This window comes from Dromiciops gliroides, chromosome 4, assembly GCF_019393635.1.
Source record: "Dromiciops gliroides isolate mDroGli1 chromosome 4, mDroGli1.pri, whole genome shotgun sequence".
In the NCBI taxonomy this organism is placed as follows: Eukaryota; Metazoa; Chordata; class Mammalia; order Microbiotheria; family Microbiotheriidae; genus Dromiciops; species Dromiciops gliroides.
The window spans coordinates 340,809,221-340,828,285 of record NC_057864.1 but is presented as its reverse complement, the minus strand read 5'-3'; the positions used below and the strand labels follow the sequence as shown (position 1 = coordinate 340,828,285).

At 40.3% G+C, this 19,065-nt stretch overlaps 1 protein-coding gene across 3 annotated transcripts in view; it reads left to right on the top strand.

Moving 5' to 3' along the window:
• METTL24 (methyltransferase like 24) overlaps positions 1 to 19,065 on the top strand; it is a 177,133-nt gene that overhangs the window by 36,460 nt on the left and 121,608 nt on the right. For 2 of the 3 annotated variants that reach the window (XM_044004990.1, XM_044004989.1), the window contains one exon: positions 17,379 to 17,474. In XM_044004990.1, the coding sequence (XP_043860925.1) occupies positions 17,379 to 17,474 (96 nt within the window). Of the gene's footprint in view, positions 1 to 17,378; positions 17,475 to 19,065 lie in introns of those variants that run through there. The other variant, XM_044004991.1, reaches the window with a different exon arrangement.

Genomic DNA, 19,065 nt, shown 5'->3' with positions numbered 1-19,065 from the left:
ATATCTTGAAAAACACAGAAGGACCTTTGGATAAATATTATTTTAGATTAGTTTTAAAGCTGAAAGTGTTTTTTTTTTTAAATCAAGGAATATTAATGAAATGGGGAGGTTTTTACTAACTAACCAGAACTTCCTAGATAATACCTTATATTTTTTTCCTGACAGTAGCAAAAATGTCCATTTTTATTGTACTTATAGCTTTTTTTAAGCCACCCTGAGGTGTATTTTGTTTTGACCCTGCAAATGGAATTCTTCTGCCTCACAGAGAAGAGTTGTTGATTTTAAGTTGTCAGTTTAGAAACAAAACTCACTCTCCAACTACATAGCCTTTCTTTCCAACCTGCAGGGAGAATTAGGGACAGATGTAGGACTGAGCTTATAGTCCATCTTTTCCTTCCTTTACAAATTTCTTATAAGTTTTTAATGCCACTTTGAGTTAGACTTCATGAATTTTCCTTGTCATAGTTGATTTAATTTCTAATAATTTTTAACTCGGGCTTGCGGACTACATAATGATTTGAAGGCATCAGCTTGATAGAGAAAAGCATAATGCACTGTGGTCCAGATTACATTTTAGTGGGAGGCCTGTCAGATTCCATGTATCTATATTTAACAGCTATTTGGCTAGGCAGGGCTGGAGGTGGGCAGGACAGGACTCTAAACCACGTTCCATGCTCTATGGCCCTCCTCCTCATACTCCTCCTACATGAAGGGTGGGTTTTAGGGGGGTGGGGTAGGGGAAGGGAAGCCTTGACTTTAAGGTGAGGAGGAAAGATAGAAGGTAAGTTTCCATTAGGACCAGATTACAGGCATCTATTGAGTGAAATAGAGTATTTAGCTGGAAGTCTGTGAAGTGTCCTAATGTAGACATCCCCAGGTCCATTTATAGGATCCTGGGCTCTAATAGGCAAGCTGTGGCCTCATCTTCCCTGGGATAAGGCCTCCCTTCACATCACTTGGTGATTATTCCCGAGCCATGCTGTGATGGGCATATTACCTCTATCCGTTGTCCTCCTCCAGGCTATTGGATTTTCTTTATGTGTTGCCTTCCTCTGTTAGAATGTAAATTCCTTGAAGGCAGGGGCTGTCTTAATTTATTATTTGTATTTTCAGTGTTTGGGGCTGTGCCTGGCACAGAATAATTGCTAATAAATGCTTTAGCATTCAAAATTCCTTCATTCTGTATGAGAAAGGATCTCCAGGGACTCAGGATATCCCAGAGATTGGGCGGATACTGTCTTTTCTCTCCCAGGGTCACCAAAAAGGCTATCTCAAGACTACAGAAGGACCCCACAGGGAGTTGATTAATGCTAAGCATGCACAGGATGAAAAAGAAGGAATTTATCAAGGAGGTGATGACTTCTGTGCAAGAACCCCAGCATTAGTGTAAGGAGTTTTGAAAATCAGTGGGTCCCCCATTTTGAGGAGATCTGGGTGAAAATTATAACTACACAACTTATGTGTCTATGTGGAGCCTTTTCTGAAACTTTAGCTTTGAGTTCCCACAATTAAGTTTTAAAACACTGTCATTCTTTGGGGAAGAGGGAACCTAATTCCAAGGTGGGAAGGAAAGGTGGAAGGCAAATTCCTCCCAGTACCAGGCTATGGGAGTTTGTTCAGTGAAATAAGAGTGTTAAGCTAGAAGTCTGTGAGCTGTCCTAGTGTAGACATCCCAGGGCCCTCTGGGGCTTTCAATTGGGACAAGAAATGAATAAAACATTATCAGGCAAAGCAAGGTAGAAATGCAGTGCCTGAATATTGCCTACTGACAGCCGTTTAGCCAATTGTGTACCTTCCAGATACCATTTTATTCCCTCTCCTTTTATCAAGGGGTATTGTACTTGCTGGAGTTACTGTTTTCTAGCTACTAGATGGATACTCTAATTAGAGGCAAATTGCAACTAAAAAGCTAAATAAATGTTTTTTACGTGATTTAAACCCCCTTTTCTCTGTATGCTTAGATTCCCTCCACCCCCAAGATCACTACAGATGAAATATTGTGGGCCTGCCATAGCAGTAAAATTTTTAAGCTCATCTCTCTCCCTAAATACATAACCAAAATACAGAGAAGTTTGTGGATTTTTGTGTATCATCAGTGGTTCTTTTCATTGTCCTATAGGGCCTCTGAGTGTAGGATAGTAGAAACAGAGAATCTGGGAATTTATTGTTGCTCAGTTGTTTTCAGGCTTGTCTAACTCCTCATGACCCCATTTGGGATACTAAATACTAGAATGGTTTACCATTTCCTTCTCCAGCTCTTTTTACAGTCTAGGAAAATGAGGCAAATAGGACTAGGTGACTTGCCCAGAGTCACACAGATAGTGTCTGAAGCTGGATTTGAACTTGGGAAGATGAGTCTTCCTTTGTCTCCAAGCCTGGCACTCTATCCACTATACTACCTCACCATCCCAGTCTGGGAATGTTTCCTATCAAAGATCTTCAGTTTTATCTGTATGAGTATTCATTCCCAGGACTTAAATAGATCATAATCCCACCAGTCCTTTGTCTTTATTTTTTTCCAATTTGTATCTCCAGCACTTGGCACAATTCCTGGCACATTGTAAGCACTTAATAAATATTTATTGATTATTGACTTTGTAAATGATTTAATGAATGGTTGTGGTCAAATGGTGGCTAGGCCCCTTGGGCTGAACCTCCTCAGACTTAGCAAAAATGGTCTGGTCAATAGCCAGTACTTGAAGCTTTCATTACTTGATAGGACCCATGTTTAAAATCTACCACCATAGCCTGCAGGAATAGAGGACCACCTCCCTATCATGGAGATCCTGGGAAGAGGATGTGAAGAAAAGTTGGCAGGAATTTATATTTTAACATCCACAAAAAACACTTTACTAATTCCTCTTTATGGGGAAGAGGGCAATCCTCAAAGTATATAAATATCTCTTCAAGGAAATATGGTCCCCTAAGTCCAGAATGCATCAAAATGCACTTAGAAGGGGCAGCTAGGTGGTGCAGTGGATAGAGCAAGGGCCCTGGAGTCAGGAGTACCTGAGTTCAAAATCCGGACTCAGACACTTAACACACACTTACTAGCTGTGTGACCCTGGGCAAGTCACTTAACCCCAATTGCCTCACTAAAAAAAAAATGCACTTAGAAGGGTGATAACTCGTTCTTTAGCCCTTTCAGTCATGTTGAACTCTTTGTGATCCCATTTTGGGTTTTCTTGGCAAAAATGCTGAAGAGACTGGTTTGCCATTTCCTTTCCTAGCTCATTTTACAAATGAGGAAACTGAGGCAAACATGGGGTTAAGTGACTTGCCCAGGGTCACACAGCTTTGTAAGTGTCCCTGGCATTCTTCTCTTGTTCTTTTTTCCCTTATATTTAGTGATTGATTAGAAATCATATGTAGAAGTACCTATTTTTAAGCACCTCTGACATACGTAGCTCTTGGCCTGGCAACAGTGGCATATGTTTTTTAAAATGCTCCTTGGTCCTGTCATAGAATAACTTCCTTATGTAAGAACATGTTCATCCTTGAGAAAAAGCCACCTGTGAAGAAGGATGTTATTAGTCCAAATTCCAAATCAAAGAAGGCTGTGTGAATAAAGCTAAACATTCAATTCCTCTTTCTAGGTCATGGGTGGGACTGTTGTTGTTTTTTAATGCTGCTAATTTTGCTTGAGGGTTGTAGTACTGAATTGATATATTTCCACTGTGTGAACAATTATATGCTAGCAGGAAGGGACTGATTCAATGAAGATAGACTTTTTTGGGGGGGCATCATCTTTTCAGTACAAAACCTAAGGAAATATTAAGTGAACCTGTTGCTGCCAAGAATTCCAGACTGGTTTCTGACCTAATAAAATTTGGTGATATTGGAAGCCTGCTCATCTCTTGTCTATTAATGATGTTGACAGAACCTGCCATTGTGGCCACGAAGATGGGACATGGTTGTACTGATTCTAATTTTGAGAAGTCTTCCTACCCATAGCATTAGGAAGGGGGTGGGGGATGGGGAAGAACATAGAACAAATAATCATCTAAGAATCCAGGCTTTACATTTTTATTAAACATCTTATCATGAACCCTTTATTGATTATTATCACAGTGGAAAGAACACTAGGGCTAGAGCCAGAAGACCTGAGTTCAATCCAGCCTCAGACACTTTTTAATTGTGTAACCTTGAGTGAGTCACTGAATCTCCGCCTCAGTTTCCCCAACTGTAAAAAGGGGATAAATAGCACCTACCTCCCAAGGTGGCTGTGAGGATCAAATTAAATAACATTTGTAAAGCACTTGGTGTAGTACCTGGCCCACAGGAACTGTAATGATAATAATAATAATAATAATAATAAAATAATTAGTACCACCACTATTACAAGCAATGTAATTTCACCTTCAGGTATTTCCAGTAAGCAACTGAAGATAATTTCTATCCTGGAACCTGAGCAGACATAAAATCACTGGATCATAAACTTAGAGCATGTTTTCAAGCTGGCCCTTAGAGTCCATCTACTCCATTTTGCAAATGAGAACTGAAGATCAGACAGGTTAAAGGGCTTGCTCAAGGTCACACATCTAGTAAAGGGAACAGCTTGGATTCGACTCCAGGTACTTTGGATGAGTGTTTGAGAAAGCACAAAGGAGTTTCATGTCAGTCCACTTCTGGAATTCTTACTTAGTAATACTTTCATACACAGACTATTTTTATCTTGAAACAAACAAACAAAAATTGAGGGCCCTGAAGAGGCATGCTGTGTTTTGACTTTGTATAAAAAGCTTATGTTTCCTCTAAGACTCTGAGCTCTGGAATGGGTTTGATCCTGGGAACTGAGTCTCATGTCCATGTCACATTCAGAAAGAGCCATTATCGTTCTTTGACTTCTTTATTTGAATTGCCTACTTCTTGGGTTAATTTAGGAAAATTTCCACACATCGCTTATTTTTAGTGTGTCTAGGTTTCCCCAAATGTGAGTAAACAGGCTCCCAGCTACAACACAGGCACTTGAGGTAGCGATGCATATGGTTGAGGCAAACTTATCAAAAGAAATAGGGAAGATTCACAAAAGTCCCAGAAGCTCATAAACATACAGAAAAACACCAAAGCACTCTGATAGGCTGTGAGCCTTCCTTTTGTAATGGAATTTATTAATTTGATCATTGACATATGCTATGCTAAGGTTTAGTAAAAATACAGCAATTCAAACAGTTAAAGAAGAGAATCCAGCTTTCCAGACCAGAGTCCAGAATCCAGTTTTTCCAGAACAGAATGCAGACCAGAGTCCAGAATCCAGTTTCCTCCTGATGACATCTTACCACTTCAAGAAGACAAGAGAACTCAGAGACTTTATATGTTTTGTTAGTTTTTACTATCTCCTTTCTGTTATAATGTACACTATCTGTAACATGTACTCTCTGCAGAGGTTCTCCCTTTGCAAGACTAATGTCAAAGTGTCGGTTCATGAGGACAAAAAAATTGCCCCTCTGGACAAAACTTTCCTCTCTTCCTTTTCTATATTGTTGTTCACATATTATTAGTTAGCAATAGTTATTATATTCTTTTTACTATTCCGTCAAGGAAATATTTTGTTTCTTGAGGAACAAAAGGGGGGAATGTGGTAAAAAGTTTTAACACTTTGAAGGCAATTAAACCTATTGTTGCCTGGAGGTTAACCCTTTAACATTCTGGTAGATCTTGAGCTCTCTCTTCCAGACCTGAACCTGAAGTATCTGGTTTGGACTTTCCCTAGAAGGCAAACAATGTGGGGCTATTGAGAAAATTGTTGTTGTTATTCAGTCATGTCTGAGTCACTTTGACTCCATTGAGGTTTTTTTTTTTGGCAAAGATATTGGAGCCGTTTACCATTCCCTTATCCAGGGTCACATAGCTTGTAAGTATCTGTGGTCACATTTGAACTCAGGTCCTTCTGACTCTAGGGCCAGTGCTCTATAATCAATCCCCTTCTAATATGACAGACACTGTCTGAATAATTCACTGGCTTTGCTCTTCACATAGGACATTGTTCAGCAACTGCAGTGAGCAGTCAGCTTCTTTCTCCTCCCCCCACCAAAAATGTTGCATCTGGAAACTCCATTCAAGACCCGAACTGCAAACTTTCAAATTTGGGAACTCTCAGACTTGGGGTGCTACCTACAAAATCTCCCATTTTATGAATTTGAGGCTAGATCGTAAACTGTCCATGTCACATTCAGAAATCTGCTGTCAAATCTGGAAATTTTTACTTTCCTGACAGCCCTTGTGTACGTCCCTTTGTCTCCACTAACATAACCTAGTGCAGGACCTCATCACTCACCAGTCTATTGTAATAGTCTTCCAATTGGTTTCCTTGCCTCAAATCTCTCCATACCCCAAGCCATCTTCCATCCAGCCACTAAAGCACAGTTCTGATCATGTCACCCCTTCCTCCTGTTTACATGCTAGTGGGTGTGCCTATTACCTCCAGCATCAAATATAAAATCCTATTTATCTTTTAAAGTCCTTCACCTGGTCCTATGCTATGCTATGCTATGCTATGCTATACTTTATTCCCTTCCATGCATTCTACGATCCAGGACACACTTTCTTGTTCCTCTTTATGCAGGACTTCCCATTTCCCAGCTGTGGTTTACACATAGAAGAGTAATACAACTTAAATAATTATCATCTCAGCCATATGCCAACTCTTCTAAGCTAGTGGAGCTTCTCTGGCTAGCTGTGGTATTGAACAGCTGGTTAAAGGAAGAAAAAGAAAAAGTAAAGAGAAAGCAGAAATTATGTAGAGAAACATTTTTCTGGAGTTTTCTTTTTAGAGCAGAAGGGGAGACAAAATACGTGTTATTTACTTTTTTCCTAGGTCTTTGTGACTAAAGCTTTTGTTCAACTCTTGGAGGGTGAGAAGAGAAATGAGGAAGAGATTAGGAACCTGGATTCTGAGGTTTATTGAATCCTCTTCTAAACTCTCCTATAAGTCTTAAGAAGGATAAGAGCATACTGACAGTGAGGAATTCTGTTCTGAGACCAGTGAGGACCTTTTAAACCCATAGTGTCTAGCCAGATAGGGCTTGCTGAGAAGGGAGATCTGTGTTTCCCTAGATTAAAAGGTCGCAGAAACCTTCCAGATGTTGGAGCAGCTACTACCATGAACAATATTCTAGCCTCTATGGATTCTAGAGAGAAACCCTGATGAACTAATCCTTTAACTCTGGTTTTGTTGCTGCCCCACTGACTTCCTACACACTATCTCAAACCCTTGGATTAATAAATGGAACTTTTCAACCTTGGCCTGGCTTCACGGTGACTGACTCAGTCTGGCTGATCACAGTCTTGCCTTGTCCTGAGTGCTTAAACCCTCATGACCCAGATCAGTCACCATGACAATAACCTTCAGCTGTGACAGCTGAAACCTAGAATTGGACGAATAATAATTTAAGAAAATGTCAGCTTTCATAGGATTTAGAGCTAGGAGGGACCTTCAAGATCAGATAATCTGTCAGCTCTCTGTTTCTGCCTCCCCTTTCAGGGAAAGGATAAAAACTGAAGAGAAGATAGAGAATTTCAAATGAGAAAGTCCAGGGAAAGTTGAATCTGCTAGTATTCCAAAAGAATGCCCAACCCTCTCCTGCCTCCATCAAGAGAACAGATGAGGTGCTGGAGTGACTAGGAGGTGAACCAGTACTTGTATTTGTATCATTCTTTTTATGTCTAGCACATAGCACAGTGCCTGGCACATAGTAGGTGTTTAATAAATATTTGTTCAGTAATTGATTAAAACAGTAAAAAAAAATCCCTTTCTAGGTAGGTAGAAAAAACCTTAGATTCTCAAGAGTTGCAAGATACCCTATTGTAATCCATCTAGTATAACCTTTTCTTGGGGAAAAAAACCCCTCTCTACAAAATACCAATCCATTGTTTGAAGTCTTTTTACTGACACCATTCATTCTACTTTTGGAGAGCTCTAATTGTTGGGAAAGTTTTCCTGATGAGGAGCTGAAAATCTACTTTTCTATAACTTCTACCTGTTGCTTCTTACCTGTAACTTCTATCTTGCTCTGGACATAATCTCTCATCCACAATCCTTCAAATATTTGAAAACAACTTTTCTGGGCAGGATCGGACTCAGGTGAGTTTAGGTTCAATAGTGAAACAAAATGAGATACCCGTTAGGCCATTTAACAATTAATAAAAGGAGATTCACTTAATCATAGCAGAAGAAAAATTATTGAACAACGATAAGCATTGAGGACACCTCCATTTGATTCATTTGAGCAAAGATCCCATCTTGATCCACTTGCTAAGCATTTGAGAGTTTTCCCAAGGTCCTTGTAGTTGCTTTATACTCAATTGAGAAAGAAGTGACATCAATTGTCCGAGCCCTTAGTCACTTGAGTAAACCGAGTTTCAAGAAATGTCTCATTATTTAATTTTTAAAAAATGGAATATAGTCATAAGGAAAAATTAGCTTAACTTTCATGGAGTTAGCATATTACTCCTATTACATGTCCCTTCTAACTCTTCATTACATTAAACATCCCTAGTTTCTTCAAGCAATGGTATCATCTCAAGATCTTTCATCTTCCTTCTTGTCTTCCTCTGGATGCTATTTGGAGTATCAGTGTACTTCCTAAAATATAAATCCTAGAACTTAACACAAGACATCAAATGTGGTCTGAGAAAGACAAATGAGAGCGAGACTGTAGTTTCATTCATTCTAGACACTGTTCATCTTAATAAAATATGAGATCACATGAGGTTTTTTGTTCTTGTTTTTTTTAGTTGCCATATCATACTGCTGACATATTTTGAAATTATATTCCATTAACACCCTCTCTCCCTTTTGTCCTCTTCTGTGTTGTATTTGTAAAATTGATTTTTGAATATAGGTGTAGAACTTGACATTAATACCTATTAAACTTCATATCATTAGATTTGCCTTAATATGCTAGTCCATCAAGATCTTTTTGGATTCTGACTGTTAAAAAGTAGGTTTGTATCCCTCTTAGATTTGTGTCATCTGGAAAATAATGAACATCAGCCTAAGTTACTAATTGAGAGAAATTATTATTAATAACCAATGATTTGGGGAGATCCAGAGTTCTTTCCCTTTTTTCCAAAGTCCTCATTTCAAAATTCAGTCTCTAAAGGACATTACTGATAATGAGATTGAATTAACTCTGGAGACAGCTAGGTGGCGTAGTGGATAAAGCACTGACCCTGGATTCAGGAGCACCTGAGTTCAAATCCGACCTCAGACACTTGACACTTACTAGCTGTGTGACCCTGGGCAAGTCACTTAACCCCCACTGACCCTCAAAAAAACAGAAAAAGAAAAGAAAAAAGAAAAAAAGAGAGATTGAATTAGCTCTCTCCTCAATTCCTCAATCTTGGTCAGCCCCCACCCAATTTTATAAGGAATTTAATCTAAGGTCTGGAAGCCCGTTGTGCTCTACACAGGTTTGGTGGGGTAAATTCTTTGATTAGATTGCCCAAGACTGGGCAGTTAAAAGTAAATGACATAGTTACATCCCCCAGAGCTTTATCAGAATAGGTCCACCTCTCATTATAATTTTCATTCTCATTAATTGTTAACTAATCAGAATTGATTGCCACCCTCAGGAACAATCACTGTTCTAAGGGCATAAAAAACTGTGAGACCACCAACACAATTGGTCTTTGACATTTAATGGTATCACTGACTCTTTTATTAATAAAATGCTAGCATTATTGATAAAATGATTACCCAGAAATTATGTCTTTTGAACTTTTAGAATATTGCATAATAAAAATATTAGGATGTACAGGGCCAAGGACAGAATCCACTCATTTTTTTTGTCTTTATTTTATTTTCCAGTTACATGTAAGGGTACTTTTCAACATTCATTTTCATAAGATTTAGAGTTCCAAATTTTTCTCCCTCCCTCCTTCCCTTTCCTCCCCCCTCCACAAGATTGCAACCAGGTTATATATATACAATCCACAAGTGTTCTTTTTATCAGTTCTTTTTATAGGGGTGCATAGTAAGCTTCCTCATTAGTTCCTTGGGATAGTCTTGGATCATTGCATTGCTGAGTAGTTAAGTCATTCACAATTGCTCATTGAACAATACTGCTGTCACTACACACAATGTCCTCCCAGCTCTGCTCACTTCACTATACATTGATGTTCATTAGTCTTTCCAGGTTTTTCGGGGATCATACTGTTTGTCATTTCCTGTAGCACAAAACCATTCCACTACAATCATATAGCACGGCTTTTTCCATAATTCCTCAATTGATGGACATTCCCTTGATTCTCAATTCTTAGCCTCCACCAAGAGTTGCAATAAATATTTCTTGTACAGTTTCCCCCCCCTTTTCTCTTTTTCATGATTACTATTGTAAACTGTTTCCCTTCCATCCTATTCCCTTCCCTATGATATTTATTCTATTATCCATCTTTTTTCATCCTATCACTCTTCAAAAGGGATTTGTTTCTGTCTGTCCCCTCCCCCACTCTGCCCTTCCTTCTTTTGCCCCTCTCTTTCTTTATCCCCTTCCCCTCCTATTTTCCTGCAGGGTAAGAGAGATTACTCCACCCAATTGAGTGTGTATGTTATTCCCTCCTTGAGCCAATCTAATGAGATTGAGGTCTTTGAGCCAATTCTGATGAGTGTTAGGATCATTTACTGCTCAGATAAATAGATTACTCCAGCCAGTTGGGTGTGTCTGTTAGTCCCTCCTTGAGGCAGCTCTGATGAGTTTAAGGTCTTTGAGCCCTTTCTGATGAGTGTAAAATTCATTTACTGCCCTGCTCCTCTCCTATCTCTTCCCCCACTCCATAAGCTTTTTCCTGTTTCTTTCATGTAGGATTTCACCTCTGCCCTTCCCCCTCCCCCAGTGCATTCCCTCACCCCTCAATTTAACCCTAAAGATGTCATCACCTAGCTAAGTGACACAGTGGACAAAGCATCACCCCTGGACCCAGGGGAATCCCAGCCAAAACCCAGCCTCAGACACAAGACAATCGCCCGCTGTACGACCCCAGGTATGTCTCCCAGCTCCAATTTTTTATGGTTCTCTAGGGTCTTGTATTTGAAACTCAAGTTTGCCATTCAGTTCAGGTCTTTTCATCACAAATATCTGAAAGTCTTCTTTTTCATTAAAGTCCCATTTTTTCTGCTGAAAGATTCTGCTGATTTTTGCTGGGTAGGTGATTCTTGGTTGTAATCCCATTTCCTTTGCCCTTTGGAATATCATATTCCATGCCCTCCAGTCCTTTAATATAGAAGCTGCTAGATCTTGTGCTATCCTGACTGGGGCTCCACAGTACTTGAATTCTTTCTTTTTGGCAGCTTGCAATATTTTCTCCTTGACCTGAGAGCTCTGAAATTTGGCTATAATATTACTAGGAGTTTTCCTTTTGGGATCTCTTTCTGGAGGTGATCAGTGGATTCTTTCAATTTCTATTTTGGCTGCTTCTTCTAGAATTTCAGGGCAATTTTCCCTGAGAATATCTTGGAAGATGGTGTTTAAGCTCTTTCCTTGATCATGGTTTTCAGGTATACCAATAATCTTCAAATTCTCTCTCCTGGACCTATTTTCCAGGTCAGCAGTTTTTCCCACAAGATATTTCACATTATCCTCTATTTTTTTATTCATTTGGATTTGCTTTATTGTGTCTTGGTTACTCATAAAGTCACTGGCTTCCATTTGTTCAATCCTAATTCTTAGGCAATTATTTTCATCAGAGAGCTTTCGTACCTCCTTTTCCATTTGACCAATTTGACTTTTCAAGCTGTTGACTTTTTTCTCATGTCTTTTCTGCATCACCCTCATTTCTCTTTCCATTTTTTCCTCTACCTCTCTAACTTTATCTTCAAAGTCCTTTTCGAGCACCTCTATGGCCTGAGACCAATTCATATTTTTCTTGGAAGCTTTAGATATAGGGACCCTGATATTGACATCTTCCTCTGAGGGTGCCCCTTGGTCTTCCTTGTTACTGAAGAAACTTTCTATGGTCCTAACCTTTCTCTGTCGGCTCATCTTGCCTTTCTTTTACTTGACTTTTAGCTCCTTAAAGTGGGGCACTGTTTACAGGCTGCAGTACCCCAAGCTTAAGAAGTCCCAGGTGTTATGATTTAAGGAGAATCAGGTTCTTCACTTGCCCACCCTGTTTCCTGGTCCTAGATGACCCCAGACCAACTTGCTAATCAACCAGCTTTGTGTGTTGTCGTTGTTAGCTCTGACGAGCCTGTGCCCCTCCCCCACCTGGGCCACTGCTACTCAAGCCTACCTCCTGGTTCCCAGCAGGGGTGAAAAACCCAAGTTCTGCCTCAGCACCAGAATAGACCCCTGTAGTCTCCCCCCTGCCCAGGGCTCAGCCCACTCACCAGACTGTGAGCTTAGTTCCAGATGACACTGGTGATTCGGCTGATTCAGAGGCTCTGGGGGTCTGCTTCTCTGGTGAGGCCTTCTTGGGACTGGATCTGTGTCAGGTTGACTGTGGGGTTGGGCTCGACTCCTGTATCAGCACAGCAGCTCCCTCTTGACCTTCCAAGCCGTTCTTGGTTAGAAGATGATTTTAGCACATTCTTCTGTGAATTTTGCTGCTCAGGGCATTTTCCTGTGGCATTATTTGGATGTTTTTTGGAGCGATCGTGTCATGAGTTTGGGAGCTCATTGCCTTTCCTCCACCATCTTAGCTCCCAGTAGTCTTCAGTCCTTTCTGAATAACAGGAAAGAGCACTTCCTTCACTTTCCAACTGCTTCTGGGAATGAGAGCAGAATCCACTCATTTTACAGATGGAAAAACTAAAGCTCAGTGAATTTAAGGTCATAAATGTATCAAGTAGCAGAGTTGGAATTTGAACTCAGGTCTTTTGACCACAATTTGACTGCAACTGCTCTTTATACTACATTATACTGCCTCTTGCAAGCTAGCAAAATAATAATAGCAATTACTGACATTTTTATAGAGCTTAATATGTGCCAACCACTGTCCTAAGGGATTTACAAATATTATCTCATTTGAGCCTCATAACAACCCTGGGAGGTAGGTGCTATTATTATCCCCATTTTATAGATGAGGAAACTGAGGCAAACCTGGAATCACACAGCTAGTAAGTAAATGTCTGAGGCCATATTTAAATGCAGGAAGACTCTTGTCTTCCTGACTCCAGGCTCAGTTCTCATTGTTCCACCTACCTGGTAACCAACCATTTCTTTATTTCTTTTCCTTTTTTTCCTTCCTGGGAATAAGGGGAAGTTGTTTTGCAGGCATATCCCAATTTACAAACAACCTATACATGGGAATGGTGGCAGCTGTGAAGGTCTTATTCTTCAGTTCCCCCAACTAGAGGCTCTATTCCAATTCAATCTTTTCTATTACTGGATTCCTGCCTTCCTGCTTCCAAAAGCTCCCCCCAGTACTTCTCTGCTGCTCATGTGAATGGGAGTTGCTGAGTTTTCACATTGCTTTTTTTCTCCCCCCCCCTTTTTTTTTGTGGGGCAATGGGGGTTAAGTGACTTGCCCAGGGTCACACAGCTAGTAAGTGTCAAGTGTCTGAGGCCGGATTTGAACTCAGGTACTCCTGAATCCAGGGCTGGTGCTTTATCCACTGTGCCACCTAGCCGCCCCTTTTCTCCCCTTTCTTATAGGGTTCTGTAACCCTGTCAATTGCATCCCTTCCCCTTTGCCTTCTCTTTCCCATTAGTTGGATCAGAGACTCGGGTTTCAAGCCTACTATTAGTTTTTATTATAATTCAATTAAATAATGGCTTAGATGGGATTTTGGAGGGGACTATCATCATTTATAACATTATTTTTATAGGAAAATACATTAGAATGTACAAACAATACTTACAGACTTTTGGAACTTAACTAATTTGAAAATTGGAGGTTGGCAATAGGATTGTTTTTTGAGAAGACATGGTCCCTTAGTTTGATTCCTGTTTCTGTCCTTCTGTGACTTTGAGCAAGTCACTTAACTGCTCTGTGCCTCAGTTTACTCATTTGTAAAGTGAGTGGGTTGAACTAGATCAAGAGTGTCAAACTCAAACAAAAACAGGGCTACTAAACCATATGTAAGGATCCCTGCAGGTCACATATTAACTTAGTTTAAAAATATAATGTTATCTATGTTTTGTTGCATCTTTTTAAATTCCTTAAGTGTTTTCCAATTACATTTTAATCTGGTTCAGGCTACACTCCACCTCTGTACTAAATGATCCCTGGTGTCCTTTCGATTCCAAAAATCTATAATCATAGACTGCAATTCACAGAAAGAATTCCCTCACCAAGAGGTTCCTTCACAGATCCATTTCATACTTGGGTATATGGTTTTGTTTCATACTAACTTTAAATTTCTAGAGCAAGACTGTACTTTGTAGTGCCTTGGTCATAGTAGGGATTCAAGAAACATTTTAAAAACAAATTCCCTGAAGCCCTGAGATTACCTAGGGCTGAGTGTATATGTGTGCCCAGGGGGATCCTGCATGTATATTTCTGTTTACCCTGAGGACATAACATCTGTGACCTGGCTATGGAGAGAGAAGAAGAGCCTGTCTCTGCTAGGTCTACTCTGCTTCTGGGCCAAATTAGGATGAGTGAGGCCCTGGGGCAATGGAGGCAAATGATGCTCCATCCAATAATGAAATGTTACTTATAATTGCAATTGATAATGGAAAATGGAACTTTTGGGTCCTTGCAAACCTATGATCCTGGGGCAATTTCCATTTTTGGCTTTTACATTAAATCACCTCTACTCTCTAATCCTCCATTTGTTGTTGTTGAATTGTTTTTCCATCATGCCCAACTCTTCATGAACCCCTTTGGGGGGTTTCTTGACAAAGATACAGGAGTGGTTTTCTATTTCCTTCTCTAGCTCATTTTACAGATGAGGAAACTGAGGTAAACAGGGTGAAGTGACTTGCCCAGGATCACACAGCTAGTCTGTGGCCAGATTTGTACTCGGGAAGATGAGTCTTCCAGATTCCAGACCCAGTGCATCTACTGTGCAAGGAAGCTGCAGGAATTAGCAAATCATGGAGTGGGAAACTTGCAAGCCTGGGGCAGCAACAGGTTTGGAAATCTTCCAGAAAAGGATATGAGATCTAGTGGGGTACATTCATAAAGAATGTTACTTTTATTAGAAGCATTCCTGAGGTGTAGGCTGTTTCTAGCTTTCTTGTTGCCCACTCAGAAAAAGACCTCCCTGAATTTACTATGTTGCAGAGCACTGTACTAGGCACGGGAAATTCAAAGGCAAGCAACAATACAAATACCAGTTCACCTCTTTTTAAAATGCTAATGCCATTTTTCTTTCTGTATTTTATCTTTTTAAATTTTTTATTGCTCTCTTTTGTTTTTATCTTGCCTGTCCGCCGCCCCCCCCCATGTCCTTTCCTTCCCCCCTCTCAGAGAGCCATCTCACATTACAAGTATTTTTTTTTTAAGAGTGGAAAAGTCAGTAAAACCAATAAACAAATCAAATACATTTGACATGTGCAATTCACAAAATTTGTGGATTCCCCCCACCCCATATCTGTAAAGGAGTTGAGGGAGGTGCTTATTCATTTTAATTTTGCAACATTCATTCACTACAATTCCTCATTTATTTACTTGATGGGAGCAGGACTGGGAGTGTATTGTTTTAGAAGAATAGCAACCTCAGCTTTCCCATTCCAACTGCTGTGTCTTCAGTATTTATTTTTTTTCCTGAAAGGGGAAAGTCACATGGAGAGCTAACAGCTTTCAGAAATTATGAACATCTGGTGGTAGGTAAGGCCTAAGCTTCCCAATAGGAGGGAAATGGAGCTGTCCACCAAGGTACATCTTCTCTCTCATGAAGATAAAAATCCCAGAGTTATAATGATGGGTGGGAGATGGGCAACTGCCCCATTGGATGCCCCAGATTTCTGAAGCTTAGCTTCAGGTACCCATGGAGATAAAGGATTTCTTTCTGCCAACATCATGGAGTGCCTTTTTGTACACAGTGAGAGTTAAGAGAGATCTTGATGGGGTTTAGTGGAATTTACCTTTGATTAGAAGTGTATGCCATTTCAGACTGCTCTGGGGCTTGCTATTCATATATACCGCATGGCAACTCAGCTCTCTCAGGTTCTAGTTCTCTGTGGCAGCCAAGGATTTAAAGAGAAGGAGGCCACAGTAACTTGCTGTGTTGGCTATATCCATAGATCTACTTTTCTCAGGGTTGGAAACTGATTTGCATCATCCTACCTAATGTTTTTGGTCTGCTAGATGATGCATAGGCTAGTGCACTGGGCTTGGAAATCAGAAAGATTCACCTTCCTAAGTTCAAATCTGACCTCAGACACTTACTAGTTGAGTGACCCTGGGAAAGTCACTTCACCCTGTTTGCCTCAGTTTCCTCATCTGTAAAATGAGCTGAGGAAGAAATGGCAAACCACTCTAGTATCTTTGCCAAGAAAACTCCAAATGGGGTCATGAAGAGTCAGACATGAGTGAACAACTGCAACAGCAAACCTAGTGCTTTATATCATCATCCTCCCAAACTACAGATACCTCAAATATCTTTTCTCTTTGCAATCTGGCTTATGTTCTCTCCAAAGTCATCAGTGATCTTTTAACTACATCTTAAACTCAATATGTCCAAAAGGGAACTTATTATCTCTCATCCCAACCCTACTTGATTCCCTCCTCCCTACTCCAAATTACTGTTACTGTGGAGGGCAACACTATCCTCCCAATCTCTCAGGCTCACGATATAGTTGTTATGGGCAGCTAGGTGGCACAGTGGATAAAGCACCGGCCCTGGATTCAGGAGGACCTGAGTTCAAATCTGACCTCAGACACTTGATATTTACTACCTGTGTGACCCTGGGTGAGTCATTTAACCCTTATTGCCCTGCAAAAAAACAAAAACAAAAACAAAATAATATAGTTGTTATGTTCAATTCCTCGTCATTTCTCACCCCCACCCATAACCAACCTGTGGCCAAGGCTTGTCAGTTCCACTTTTGCAGCATCTCTCAAATATTTCCCCTCCTGTCCTCTGACATTGCCATTACCCCAGTGTATGCCCTCATTGTCTCTCTATCCATTTAGCCACCACCCCACTTCAGTCTCTCATTACTTCTTTCCTACATTATTCAAAATATTCTTCTAGTTGGTCCTCCTCCTCAAGTTTCTCCCACACTCCAATCCATCCTGTGTCCTTTCCTGGTACTTTCCACTGTGAATGCCTTCCTCTTTTAGACTGCTTTTGTATACTCTAGGTATCTTCTATGTACTTTAATATTTACATATTATTTCCTCCATTAGAGTGTGTGCTCCTTGATGGCAGGGACTGAGTAGTTGTTTTTGCCTTTATTTGTATCCTTAGTGCTTAGCACAATGCCTGACCCATAAGGAAGCACTTTATGCTTGCTAGCTGATTGACTGACTTTTCTCTGTTATAGTTCCGTTGGCATATTGATCTCCAGCCTTGGGCAAGTCCTTCTCAGTCCCTGGATGAAGAAGCCATGAGGTTCCTGAAATATATTGGCACCACCCAGGTTAGATTTTATGCTTTTATGTACATCTAAGCTAATGTGAAATAGATACGACAGATGTGATTGTCGTTTCTCCTCAAGGAGAATTTCTGGGGGAAAGGATGGAAGAAGATGTATTCGGTGATACCTGAGATATGAGAACAATATCTGGTAGAGATTTGGATTTGGTTTCTGTGGCTGGGCTGCTTACATCTCCCATCTCCAGTAGAAGTAGATAAAAGACTCTCTATCTGATAAAAGCTAACATTTATTTGGCTGTTACTAGGTGCCAGGCATTGTGCTAAGCACTTTACAATGATCATTTCATTTCATTTGACCCTCCCAGCAACCTGCAAGATGGGCACTATTATTATCATCCCCATTCTATAGATGAGGAAACTGAGGCAAACAGATTAAGCCTAGGGTCACACAGCTACCAAGTGTCTGAGGTCAGATTTGAACCCAAGTCTTCCTGACCTCAGGCCCGGTGCTCCATCCACATTGCCACCTCACTGCTTGAAATATTTTCCTGGGTTTTGGTGTCAAGGGGCTTGGCTATGAATCCCAAGTTTATTACTAATCTGTGTGGCCTTGAGCAAGTACCTTCATCTCTTGGAGTCTGTTTTTTCTCATTTGTGAAGTAAGATAGTTGAACTAGGTGACCCCCCCTGAGGTCTCTTCTTGTCCTAAATCTATGATGCTTCCAGAAATGACATCCCTTAGCATTTTTCTAAAAACTTTGAAAAGTTGCGCTGAAAAATCATTGCCACTTTAAGCTTTGAATTAATGAATGAAGGAGAAAGACCTTGTAGACTTAAGTCCCCACTCCATTTGGAGGGATCTAACTGCTCTCACATCTCTGACATAGCCTTTCTTGGCAGAATTAAGTGTGCTAGCTGGGAGCAAAGGAAGGACCTATGCTTATAATAATGAAGAGAAAATGAAACCATATACTCTCTCAAGTGCCAGCATTTTAAATCATTAGAGAGGACAGGCCTTTATGCAATGATTTAACAAGCTCTGGCAGTTTTTGCACAACTCCTCTGGTAGGGTCGCTGACCTGATTGGGAAGGAAGGAGTATCAATTATAGACAGTTGATGATTCTTGACAGGTCAATCAGGAGGTTCTATTTTCTGAGCAGCTCGACCCCAAGAGACATAAGTGAAATAAGAGCCCAAGAGAAACTTAACCACTGAACAGAGAGCTTCAGCTTAGTAGAAACTGATGAGCTCACTACCAGTAATCTAGAAATTATTATCACAGCAAATATAACTATATTTCTAACTCAGCTGTGGGCACTGGAGATCCATTACTTAGTGACTTAACTCGTGCATAGTACAATGGAAAGTACACTGGTTCTAGAAGCAGAATACCTGGATTTAAATCTTGTCTCTGATGATTGCTGCCTATGTGACTTTGGGTAAATCTCTTAACCTTCCAGGGCCTCAGTTTCCTCATCTGTAAAATTGGGGTGGCCCTTTTTTCTTTTCTATGTATACTCTCATACTTGATAACCACAACTACTCTAATGGGTTCAATGATCATCTCTATGTACATAATTCCCATATCTATCTATCATCTGCCATCTGTCATCTATCTATCTATCATCTATCT